At 55.8% G+C, this 12583-nt stretch overlaps 1 protein-coding gene across 1 annotated transcript; it reads right to left on the bottom strand.

The window, feature by feature from the left end:
- Positions 1-1095: 1095 nt before the first annotated feature.
- CHRM1 (cholinergic receptor muscarinic 1) lies at positions 1096-2774 on the bottom strand. The gene has a single exon (XM_058526632.1). It carries the CDS (start codon positions 2729-2731, stop codon positions 1349-1351), a length of 1383 nt encoding a protein of 460 aa, XP_058382615.1. The 5' UTR covers positions 2732-2774; the 3' UTR covers positions 1096-1348.
- Positions 2775-12583: the final 9809 nt, after the last annotated feature.

Here is a 12583-nt window from a genome sequence, read left to right as displayed (position 1 = left end):
CAGAGAATATGCTGGGCTATGGACACAGGCTGTTTATTTCACCTAGCCTCCCTATCTCCAGTAGCCAGTTCTGCTTGTTACAGGCCTAACCACCTGAGCCTTGGACCCCTGGGGTGCTGGGGCCCACCGGTTTCATCAGATCCAGCCACTCAGTGCTGCCCCTCCTGGGACCACCCTCAGGGCAGTGGCCCACATTCTGTGGTCCTTGGGCCCCCCCTACCCCATCCTGCCCTGGCCTAAGACCAGGTCCTCAATCCAACACAGGGAGGAAGCCACTTAGCGCCCGCTGGTTATGTGGCTTTATTCACAGACTCAGCACTTGCTGAGGATGGAAGGAAAGAACATTTGGGGCCAGGCTGGGCCGGGAAGTAAGGGAGGCTGGGAGGCCATGCACGGGTTGGATTGGGGAGCTCACAGGAGAGAACCTGTTGGCTGGGCTAGGCTTGTGTGAGTGGGGCTGGAGGCAGGCAGCATGCAGGAGGCCTGGCTAGATCTGCCTGGAGCAGATCTGTCCAGGTGGCGACTGTGAGCCAGGGAGGGATGGCCTGAGGGTTTCTCTGGGGCAGGGGGCATAGGTGTGGGGCTGGATAGCAGGCACCCCTGCCCCTCACTCCCAGGGAAATGACATAGTGGGACAGTCAGGACCCCTGGCGCCTGGTCCTGCTGCTGCCTTGGAACTCGATGTGTGGCTAGCCAAGCTGGTCCCCTCTGGTGTCACTGTCCTGCTGATGCTTGGACATTTGCCTTGGGGGTGACCCACATAGGGATGCTCTGGGGTCATTTGTAGGGAGGTTGGACAACCCTGGAGAGTGTGCCTAGGGCCCAGCAGAGTCGGCTGTGCCTGTGGAAGGAGGGCATCCCCCCCAGGGGATGCTCCCTTTGAGCCAAGCTTCTCTCTCAGTGGTTGGTGTCAGTTCCCTGCTGTGGCCCCAGGGGGTGTCATCTCCCACCGCAATCCAGGCCAGCCCCTGGGCCAAGGATGACTGTAACGTTCGTTAAACTTTCTTTCTCCTGGCCCGCCCTGCTGGCTCTGGATGGACTTCCTGCCTAAACGCAAATAAGGACTCCAAAGCTCGGATCCTCCTCCCAGGCCTTCTTCCAGGTGAAGAGCCCTCTGCTACCCAGCAGGGAACAGAAAAACCAGTTCCCCAGCTTGCCCTCCCTGCCTGGGAATAGTAAAGTTTGAAAAGTTGGCAGGATCTCTCTGGGCTGTTCAGGAAGGGGACCTAGGGGCCTGGGAAGCCTGGTGAGGCCTGGCCAGGGCCCTGGGTCTGAGGTCACAGCCCCTGCCTGCTTTCTCCCCGGGTCTCCCGGGGACTGGGATGGAGGGATGCAGGCGAGGGGGCCATCAGCATTGGCGGGAGGGGGTGCGGTGCACAGAGCCGGGGCGCTTGGGGATCTTGCGCCAGCGACGCTTGTCCCAGCGGCAGAGCAGCAGCAGGCGGAAGGTATCCCGGAAGGCTTTGTTGCAGAGTGCGTAGCACATGGGGTTGATGGTGCTGTTGACGTAGCACAGCCAGTAGCCCAGCTCCCACAGGGTCTCGGGAACACAGTCCTTGCAGAAAGTGGACACCAGCACCATGATGTTGTATGGTGTCCAGGTGAGGATGAAGGCCAGCAGGATGGCGCTCAGGGTCCGCGCCGCCTTCTTCTCCTTGACCAGCGAGAAGGTCTTCCGCTTGGCCAGTTGCTCCTTCCCGCGGGGCTTCTGGCTCTTGCCTGCTCGCTCACGCCCTTTCCTGGTCGGCCTCTTGACTGTATTTGGGGAGCTCCGGGGCGGCTGCTTGGCGGGAGCCTGTGCCTCGGGGTCCACCATGGGCATCTTGATCACCACCTCGGAGCCAGGCTCCTCACCCTCCGAGGATGTGAGAGACTCCATGGAGCCTTCGTCCTCCTCCTCTTCCTCCTTCCAGCTGTAGGCCTGCAGCAGCCTGGGGGCCCGGCAACAGCGACAGCAGCGCCCTGGAGGGGTCTCTGGTGAGCCCTCCGCCCCCGGCTGGGACCGCTCTGAGCTGCTGCTGCTGCCGCCCCCCTTCCCTGGCGTCTCGGAGCCCTGCAGGGCCGCCAGCTCCCGGGCCCGGTTCTCTGTCTCTCGGTAGATACGCCAGTAGAGTGTGCACATGACCGTGACCGGGAGGTAGAAGGCGGCCATGGCTGTGCCAAAGGTGATGATGGGCTGGGAGAGGAACTGGATGTAGCACTGCCCGGCCAGCACCGTCCGCTCCCCTACCAGGTACTGCCAGAAGAGGATGGCTGGGGCCCAGAGGACGAAGGAAACCAGCCAGGCCAGGCCGATCATCAGGGCTGCCCGGCGGGGTGTGCGCTTGGCGCGGTAGCTCAGGGGCCGGGTCACAGAGAAGTAGCGGTCAAAGCTGATGAGCAGCAGGTTCATGACGGAGGCGTTGCTGGCCACGTAGTCCAGGGCCAGCCAGAGGTCGCAGGCTAGTGTGCCCAGAGCCCAGTGGCCCATGAGCAGGTATGTGGTGTAGAGGTTCATGGAGAAGGTGCCAATGATGAGGTCGGCACAGGCCAGGCTCAGCAGGAAGTAGTTGTTGACTGTCTTGAGCTCCGTGTTGACCTTGAAGGAGATGAGTACCAGCAGGTTGCCTGTCACTGTGGCCAGTGACAGGAGGCCTGTGGTGATCCCAATGAAGGCCACTTGCCAGGGACCCTTTCCTGGCGCCAGGACGGTGATGTTGGGGCTGACGGCAGGTGGGGCTGAGGTATTCATGGTGGCCAGTGGGGCTGGGGGTAGACCCTTCCTCTAGTCACACAACAGGGCTTCCTCAGGGGGAGGTCATCTCCTGAAAAGAGAGGACACGGGCTTTGATTGGGCTGCTGGACGTCCCTGATAGCCCAGAGTGGAAGAGTGGAAGGCGCTAGGAACACAGCTTCTGCGCTCCCAGGGCTTTAGGCCAGACAGCATCACCCTCCCTTACCGGTGGCCACACACGGTCATTTATGATGCATGAATGGATTTACCAGCAGCAAGAGTCAGGGAGCTTTGGAATCCAGAGATCTTAATCCTCACTCCAGCTCTAGCACGCGGATTCTGAGCCTCGACGTTCTCGGTAGGAAATTGCTACTGATCCCTGTCTTGCTTAACTCCTGTGGCAGGAGTTGGGTGACTGGCTTCGTATACAGTACTGCCAAATTTTCAAAGCATTTCACTCAATTTTATTAAAGCTCTCTTTTACTGGGTAGTTACTACATGCCAGACACAGTGCTAAGCATTTAATCAAATTATCTAATTTAGCTGTCGTACATCTCTAGGAGGAAGATCTCTTAGGAGCTCCGTTTCACTGAGGCAACTGTGGCTCTGAGCAGCTACAAGGCCTGGCCATGGTGACACAGGCAGTCCGTATGATTAGAACTCACTCCTCTCTCTCGCTCTCTGAGCATGTGGAGCTCCAGGGGGATTCTTCCATCAGATAAGGAGAGATGGGAAGTCAGGGGGCAGACTCCAGAGAAGATAAAGGGAAAGAGAAGGTGAGTGTGTGTCTGTGCATGCATGTGTGTGTGTCTGCACGTTTTTCTGTGCATGTGTGTGTGAGAGAGAGGAGGGTGGTGTTTGGGGCTGGATTGGACCCTCTCGAGGGCAGCAGGGAAAGCTGTGCTGAGCCCAGTCACTTGCCTGGTGGTGGAAGATCTGGAGGAAAAGCGGGCAGCAGGGATGAGGGCCTCAGCTCCCAGATAAGTGGGGGTCTAGCCCCAGATGGGGTGTGGGAGGCTCCCTCCATCTCCCCACTATGTTCCCGAGCCTCAGCTGACTGAGGGCAGCAAGGGGAATGAGGAGATCCCCCAGACTTTTCTTGAAGCTGGAGCCCAGCCTAGGCACTAAGGGTGGGTAAAGAGAAAAGCAAGGACTCTTAGCAACCTACTGGCCGGGCAGGAGGTCCCCACAGCTCCGCCGTGGCCTTGCTGCGGTATGTTTAGGCCAGTCCCTTCCTGTTCTGGGCCTCAGGCATCCATCTGTCCATTGAAGAGATTGGAGTCTCCTTCTACCTGTAGCTGTGGCTTCAGGGAGCTGTATCATTGGAAAAATTCTAAGGGAGAGACATTGGACAAGGGCCCACTCAGCTCTGGTGTTCCTTGGGACCTGGTCTGTGACAGAGAGACTAGAGCGCTGTGTCTGTGAGGTGTTGCTGCATGATGGATGGCCAGTGTGGCTGTGATAGTGTGTGACCCGGGGTGTGTGTGGCTGAGGGCATCTCCACTGCTCTTGGTGAACTGTCGGCACGTGAGAGCAACTCTCAGTCTGGGGAGTTCAGAATGTGACATGAGTAAGAAAGACTGGCCAACAGTGCATGCTTGTGTGTCTGGGACAGTTTGCACGTGAGGGAGCCACATGTAATATCCCGGATGAAGGACCCGGACTCTGGAGCCAGATTATCTGCATTTGAATCCAGGCTACACCGTGCACTGGGTGTGTGATCTCTGCTAGCGATATAACTGCTATGTGTCTCAGTTTCCTCAACTGAAAAATGAGGCTAATGCTAGTCCCTAGCTCATAAATCAAGGAATTATTGTGAGGCTCAAACAAGTCAATAGAGGTAGAGTGCTTAGACCAACCCTGGCACATGGTGAGCACGGGGTTCCCATTGACTCTTAGCGTTATGTGGCAATGAGGGCTCCCTCCTGCCTAGGAGTATCCTCTTCTTTGATTAAAAATTTCTAGGGCTGGCCCGGTGGTGCAGCAGTTAAGTGCGTGCACTCCGCTTCAGCGGCCCGGGGTTCACAGGTTTGGATCCCGGGTACGCACCGATGCACTGCTTGTCAAGCCATGCTGCGGCGGCATCCCATGTAAAGTAGAGGAAGATGGGCACGGATGTTAGCCCAGGGCCAATCTTCCTCGGCAAAAAGAGGAGGATTTGTATTGGATGTTAGCTCAGGGCTGATCATCCTCACAAAAAAAAAAATTTCTAATACCATGACAATAGCAACTAATAATAATAATGACTGTTGCTATTATTTAGTGCTCCCTGAGTGCCAGTCACTACTCAAAGTGCTTACATGCCTTATCTCACTTAATCTTTTTTTTTTTTTTTTGCTGAGGAAGATTGGCCCTGAGCTAATGTCTGTTGCCAGTCCTCCTCTTTTTGCTGAGGAAGATTGTCCCTGAGCTAACATCTGTGCCCAACTTCCTCTGTTTTGCACGTGGGACACTGCCACAGCATAGCTTGATGTGCGGTGTGTCGGTCTGTGCCGGGGATTCGAACCTGTGAACCCTGGGCCGCTGGAGCCGAGTGCGCAAACTCAACCACTATGCCACCGGGCCAGCCACCTCATCTCACTTAATCTTAACAGCGAACCTATGACCTAGGGATTATTCTTCTCTCCACTTTACAGATGAAGAAACTGAGGCTAAGAAAAGCAAGAGAATTTGCACAAGATCACACAGGTAAGGTAGGAACCAGGATGTGAGCCCAAGCTGTTTCTTCCAATGAAACTTTATTTATAAGAACTGATGGTTGGCTGGGGGTCCATAGTTTGCCAATTTGAATTTTAAAAATATTACATTAACATATTATTTATCTTGCTCACTGAGTTTTGTTGCATCCTCCTCTCAACCAAAGTCAGGCGCTGGGCAGGAAGCTGGGCTTTCTCTGGGGAGGCTGCTGGTGGACACCACCCTTGACAAGTTGCCCTGTACAGCTCTTGCCCCTCTGATCTGACTCAGTGCTGTTCAATGCCCATTGCAAAGACAGAGCAACTGAGGCCCAGAGAAAGGAGGAAGATGGCATGGTGCAGCCCAAGGTCTCCTGGCTCCTGGACTGGATGCTGGCCCCCCAACCCCTGGGTGCCTCGGAGCAGCTCTGTAGCCCCCAGTAGCTCCCTGGGCCCTGGGCCAAGACCTGAATAGGCTGAGTCAGACAACAGGAGCTGGCTGGCCTGAGAGGCTGCACACTCTGCAGCTGCAGAGGCCTCCTGTCTGCCTGGGCACTGTGCAGCCTTCAACGCTGGACCCAGCCCCCCACCATGTACCTGGTCCTTACACCACAGCAGGCCTTGGACTAGGATGGGGCCAGAGAGGCACTTGCTTCGGGTGCAAAATTTAAGATGCCCTAAAACTTAGTCATCAAGAAAATAATATTTTAATGCAACATTAAAAAAGGAAATTAATGCTGAAAATTCACCATGAACAAAATTTTAAACAAAGACAATCTTCCAACCCTGCACTTGTACAAACAACTCTATTACCCATGCCTCACCCTCATTCTGGTCCTGGTTCCAAGGAAACTTTATTTACAAAAACAGACAGCCCACCTGTGGACTCTACTTGGCTATGTGATTTTTAAAAATATTACATTACAATATTATTTATCTTGATTAGTGAAGTTTTTTTTTGTGCCCTTCCTAAATTTTGCTCCGAGGCGAATAACTCACTTGCCTTACCCTAATTCTGGCGCTGTGGACCACAGCCCTGGGTCTGAATCTCAAAGCTGTCCCTTCCTAGCTGTGTGATTGTCAGCAATCGCCTAACCTGTCCTTCCCAGGCTGCCCTGCATCCCCCAGCTGACGGAGATAGCATCCAAAGTGCGTGGAATGAAATGACACTCAGGTAAAGGCCTCTGTTACTATTCCCGATTGCTCCTTCTGATCCACCATCCAGCCACTTGCCCCTTCCCCTCCGGACCCCAGGCACAGCCTCTCTCTGGTCCCCAGATTGCTCATTTGTACAGGGGAGGAGTTGGACCAACCTGGCGTCTGGGGAGATTTTACAGGGTCCTGAAACCAACATCTCAAGACTCTCAACAGAAAGGACTCAAGTCCTTGAGGTGATGCCGCAGAGGCTGAAGGCTCACCCAGGTTCTCTCAGCCGGGGCTGGAATGACATCTGCTCTGGGTGGGAACATGCTCTGTTGGAAGCAAGCTAGAGCTTTGATGAATTTAAAAAAGGCTTTCAGAATGGGGAGCCTATGAGACGTGGTCCTCTGAAGTGAGGAGGCTGGCAGTCCCTCTCCTTTATGGCTGGAAGTCCCTCCCAGCTCTCTCACTTTAATAGCCATATTGATAACCCTCATAATTAATCACCTATGGTATGCCAGGCACTTGATGTATGATATTATTTCCCTTAATCCACAGGACACCCCAATGGGGGGTTTTATCTATGTCTTATAGGTGAAGACACCGAGGCTTGAGGGCTAAGTGATTCGCTGACGGTCTTGTGGGAAGTTGTGGAGCTGGGCCGCTGCCCCTGACCTGTGGACTCCAAGGCCTGTGTTCTTTCCACTTGGCCAACCCCTCTATGCCCCACCTATGAGCTGTGAGGGCTAAGGCCTCCCATCTGAGACAAGTGGAGGAAGGAGAAGGGTAGAGGTTCTGAGGAACTGGACCCTCATTCTTTTTTTTTTCCTAGTTCCAAAAGCCTCTTGAGGGAGGAGAGCCCTTTTATTAAAATTACAGGCAGCACAGTCTCTTCCAGTGGAGTCTGGAGACCTGGTAGACCCTCATTCTTGCCATCCCCTGGAGCTTCTGAGCTTCTGGGATGCAGCCCAAGAACAGAGCTGTCAGTGACCCTGCCTTTCCTCCACAATCAGAAGTGGGGGTCCTCCTCAGGCTTCTCAGACAGTGATTTGCTCAGGAGAAGGTTCCTGGAGGCCTGCTCTGGGCCCTGCTGTGTGACTTTGGGCAAGTCTCCTTAACTCTTGGTTGGGGGCAATCCTCTGCTTGTTCAAGGCTACTGGGGGCTCAGCAAGATGATGGTTGTGGAACCTGGTTTCCTGTGATGGTGGCTTGTCCCCTGTGGGGCCGAGCCCTGGGCTGTGAGTCAGGGTACAAGGGCTCAGCAGTGGCTCCTGAATTTCTACAAAGGAGGGGCTTTGGGTCAGCCATCTGGTTGAAAGCTGTATTTGCCAGCATATTCTTTGAAAACATCCATGGGGTGGGGGCGTTGGTCAATGGGGATTGCAGAGGGTGGGGGGAAGACTCCCCAGGGAAGTCCTTGACACTGTCTCTGCCTGGCTTCAAGCCCCGTCTCTCCTCTTGTCTCACTGTGTGACCTTGAGCAAGTCACTGTCCTGACCTGGTAACCCTTCTGTAGGATGAGTGTTTGTGGGTGAGGGTGTGTACATTGCTGAGTGAGAATACGAAACAGTGGGGGTGAGTCTATAACTTTGTGGGGATGGGTTGGGACTCATCCTCTGAGGGTGTCATGTCTGGGGAAGCAGAGAGAAGCTTTTCTGCCCAGGACTGTGGCTCCCTGATGAAGGTTGTTGGGAGTTTTTTATAATATTATTAATACTATCATAGCAACTGACATTCACTGACTGCTTACTATATGCCAGACATGGCTCTAGGCATTATATGCATGATTTAATTGACCTATTACAGCTCCTTGTGAAGTAGGTTCTATTATCCTCATTTGAGACCTTAGGACCTTACAGCTCATCAGCGATCCAACCAGGCTCTGGACCCAGCCAGTCTGCCTCTGAGAATAACCTCTCTAAACTGTTCTTGTGGGGATGGGGGCTCGACAGCTTCGACTAGCTTGGCCAAACCCTAGTTTGAATCAGGCAATAGTGAGGAATCAGTCCTTCCTTTAGAATCTGGCCTGTGTGTGTGACAGTGTCTGCCATCTATCTGTGTGACATGTGATGACAGTGCTGTGGGAAGGGGAGGTCTAGCCACAACTCCTGAGAGTCAGGGTAGGGGCTATGTCTGCCTCATTCACTGCCTTATTCCAGTGCTGGGCACACAGTAGCTGCTCAATAAATGTTTGTGGACTAAACAAATGAATGTGTCTACAGGGTCCTCGTGCTTGACCTCAGGCCCAGGGGGCAGGAGGATGAGCCCGTGGGGGTTGGGACCGGCTCCAGAGCATGGTCCTTTGGCTCCCTCCAGTTCTTGCATCCTCTCACCTACCAGGTCCCTGTCCCCTGGGTGAGGACCTGCCTGGCTGAGGGCACAGGAGAAAAATAGCCAAGAGCATCTTCATCTGGAAAATGGACCAACGAAACCCTGCTTCACCTGCTACAGAGAAAGGGAGTGAGGTGACAGGACAGGCATGGGCATGGGATAGCACCTGTCAGTGTTGGGGGAGGAAAAAGCCAGCCTGGGCTTAAAGAGTTAAGGGATGAGGTCAGAGCCTGTAGCACGGCAGGCCAGACTGTTGACCGCCAGTGCCCTGGACCAATCCCCAGGGGCTGGGGATCTGGCTGGCAAAGGAAGTGGGAGGGGAGAGAGCCACAGGGGGAGGCTGGGAGAGATTGCTGGGGAGAGGGATTCCTGAACACTAGGGCTGCCTGAATCTTACCACTGGCCAAGGAGTGGAGAAGGGGAGGCAGAGAATGAGGGGGTGCTGGGGAAGAGGTTCACAGGGGAGGAGTGAAGCCATCGTGTGATTCTGGGCCTCCTTGTCTGGACAGAACAGGCAATACTGGGGAGAAGGAGGTAGGAGGTGGGGGCTGTGGGCCTGGGCACCTGGGACCTCACATGTGCAGTGAGAAGGGTGCTCCTCTGGCCAGATATCCTGACCAGTCCCTTCTGCTGGGGTCTTAACCCAGAAGCCAGCCTGTCAGAGGCGGCTCTCTCCACCTGGGTTAACTTTTCTCTGAAGGTAGCTCTTGATCCATTAAAGGTTCACAAAACTTCCACCTCTGATGCCTGGCCTTGGGAACGAGGCGATAAACAAATACAATTTATCACCTTTTCAGGCTCAACAGTCACCACTGGGAGTGCCAGGTAGCCCTGGGGAGGGCAGCAGCCATCAGTTAAATGCTCATAAATGCACTGCTGAGCCGGAAGAGGAGCGGCAAATATGTTCACTGTTGATGGACCTTAACCAGTTGCCTGACTTTAGTGGACTGTGCCAGAGCCTGGCCGTTAGCAGGCTGGGCCCGAGACCTCACGCTGCCAGGTGGCATCAGAAGTGCTTGCCCCTCATCCTCCTCCCCCCATGCCCCCTGCTCTTCACTCCTTGCTCTCCTCTCCCCATTTCCTTTCTTCTCTCTCTCTCCTCCCCCATCCTTCTAGGCATCACCATGGCATCACAGCAGAGCAGAAACCCAGCGCGATATTCATCCACCTCTCCCCGCTGCCTCATGGAGCTCGCTGCTCCCCACCCCGTCATCCTGCTCAGGGAGTGGGAGTGCAGCGCTGCGCTGAGGGCGAGGAGAATGGGGTCCAAACCCCAACTGGACCCCTAAATACCCCTTCTGTGACCATGAGCATGTCCCTTCCCCTGTCCCGGCCTCAGTCTCTCCACCTGTACCATGGGCATGTTCCTTGCAAGGTCTGATGTGACCTCTGCCTAACCCCTTCTCGACACTCTGGATTCCTCTTTGCACTTCGAGATCCAGCTCTCAGACCTCCAGGACCCAGCTGGGGAGCCAAGAGTCACATGTTTTGCGGCCCCATCTCGCCATCTCCTCCCCTGCCTTCTATATCACAGCAGCGATCACGGCTTGCCTACTGGCTGAGGTCAGGGGGCAGAGAACTAACTCTCATCTGACAGCTCAGTGAGCAGCTGAGTACTTGGGGACAGGAGATTGTCCAGCTGCAGGAGACAGTCTGACTTATTCTGGCCAGGTGGGCAGGGGGCCTGGGCCTGTCTGGGAGGAGCTTCAGGTATGTTTTGTGGGAAGAGGTGAACCTCTTTCCACTGGCATGATAACCCCTGAGCAGCACTTCTCTGAATGACCCCATGATCACCCCTTCCCAGATGCCAGCCCAAGAGCTGGCAACTCCGCAAGAATCAGAGCTCCTGGCCCCCCTTCCCATCCCCACATTGTGGGGTCTGGGAGTACCGGGATGGGTACCTGGCATGGGTGCCCATTGGTATCCATACATTACCTGGACATAGGATTGAGATCTGCCCTGTGGGAGCCCAAGATACTATGGACATAGGGAGGGCCCTTTGGGCACCTGCACATGTGAGGGCCACGTTCCCTGGCTGGCGTGGCCATCCGTGTGCCCATTTGTCCCCAGAGAGCCCTGGGGCTCTTGGCCTGGTCTCCTGCTGGCTTCTGGCTCAACACCTACCTTGGTGTCCAGCATGTCCCTCTGGCCAGCAGCCTGGTTCAGTCCATCTTGGGGGTCCTGAAGGTGGATGGGAGTGGTGGGATTCAGGATTCCCTGAGGGAGGAAAGGACGAGGTTCTGGGACTGGCACCCCAACTAGGGGGGTCACCCTCCCACGGTATGCTGGTGGCAAGGGCTGCCCCCTGGCCCTCTGCCCGTCCCACTGTGTCTCTGGGGTTCTGGGGGCTCTGCCTGCTATGTGGCAGCCTGATCCCTCCTGGGTTCCAGGTACAGTTTCCTAAGGGGTCTCCATCTCTTCTGCCAGCTGAACCCCAGAAAAACATCAGGTGTATCCACTCAAAGCCAGGAGATGCGGTGTTTGGAGCAGCCAATGTCTAACGCTACAGAGCCCCCTTGGCCTCTAGACCTCTCCCTGGCCCCCTCCTCTCTCTGGAGGTCCATCCCCATTTCCTTCTAGTCCTGGTCCCTGCCTTGTTCCCAGGACCCTGCTTCTCCTGCCCCCACCTTGGCGGAGCCCCTCCCAAACCCTCTCAAATGTACTCACCATGGGGCTGGAGAGAAGTCTGTAGCGTCCTCAGCCCCACTGCATCCCCGGGGGCCGGCAGCGTCTCCAGGGACCCAAACACCTGGCTCCTGGGGGGAGCTGCGCCCTGTGCTGGCAGCCGGAGAGGCACAGCCAGTGATTGGCATGTCCCACCCCCTGGCACGCCAGCCTGGGTGGGGGGGGAGGGAGGAAGGGAAAGAGAGGGAGGGAGGAGAGGGAGGAAAGGAAGGGAGGGGGAGCTGGAGGGAAGCCTCAGGCAGCGTCTGGCGTGGGCCTGGGTCCTGGAGCATGCCCCCCTCCTCCACCAGGGCACCCAATTTGAGCCCCGAGAGGGAGGGTGTAGAACATGAGGAAGATGAGTCCAGGGAGGCTGAAAGTCCAGAACGGGAGAGAAGGCGGATACAAGGAGACAAACACCCACACCCACTGCACACAGACTCCGCGGCACACACACATACACCCTCACAAAGGCACACTCTGTTTCTCCGGGCTCCTTCCGCCACCCAGCCTTAGAGCCCCCAACCCGTGTGCACCATGCCCCAACACACACGCCCTGGGATTCACATGCCTGTTTCCCTCACACACACGCCCTGCCCCCTGCACATGCCCACGCGCCCACCCACCCACCCAGCTCCACACCCTGCTCTTCCTCTCTGCTGCAAAGGAGCTTTATTCCTGCTGTTTGGAAATGACACATTGGGCCTCACGTGAAAGGCTCCAACTTGGAACAGACCCAGAGGGCTGGCGCACCCGCCCCAGTGCTGAGCGGACGTGCCCGCCTGCTGGGCTGTGTGCTCTTGCCTCTGTCCGTGCTGCATAGCCCAAGTGTGATGGTATACGGGTGTCTGGTTTGTGGGGATGAGTGGGGGGGGGCCTTTTGCCTTCTCCATGCGCTGCTGAGTGCCCCCGCACATGTGTGTCTCTGAGTACGCATGTCACCACGCAGCCTGTGTAGACGCAGGTGTCACCCTGTTGGTCTGGAGCCAGGACGCCTGTGTACACGTGTGTCTGTATTCGGTGTGTCTGCGTGTTGCCTAACTGTGGAACTTGCTAATTC

Source organism: Diceros bicornis, chromosome 31 (assembly GCF_020826845.1).
Source record: "Diceros bicornis minor isolate mBicDic1 chromosome 31, mDicBic1.mat.cur, whole genome shotgun sequence".
Taxonomy (NCBI): Eukaryota; Metazoa; Chordata; class Mammalia; order Perissodactyla; family Rhinocerotidae; genus Diceros; species Diceros bicornis.
This window is presented reverse-complemented; position numbering and strand designations above follow the sequence as displayed.

Bases quoted from the DNA above. Each gene is read 5' to 3' on its own strand.
- CHRM1 (XM_058526632.1), bottom strand. From the start codon at position 2,731: ATGAATACCTCAGCCCCACCTGCCGTCAGCCCCAACATCACCGTCCTG.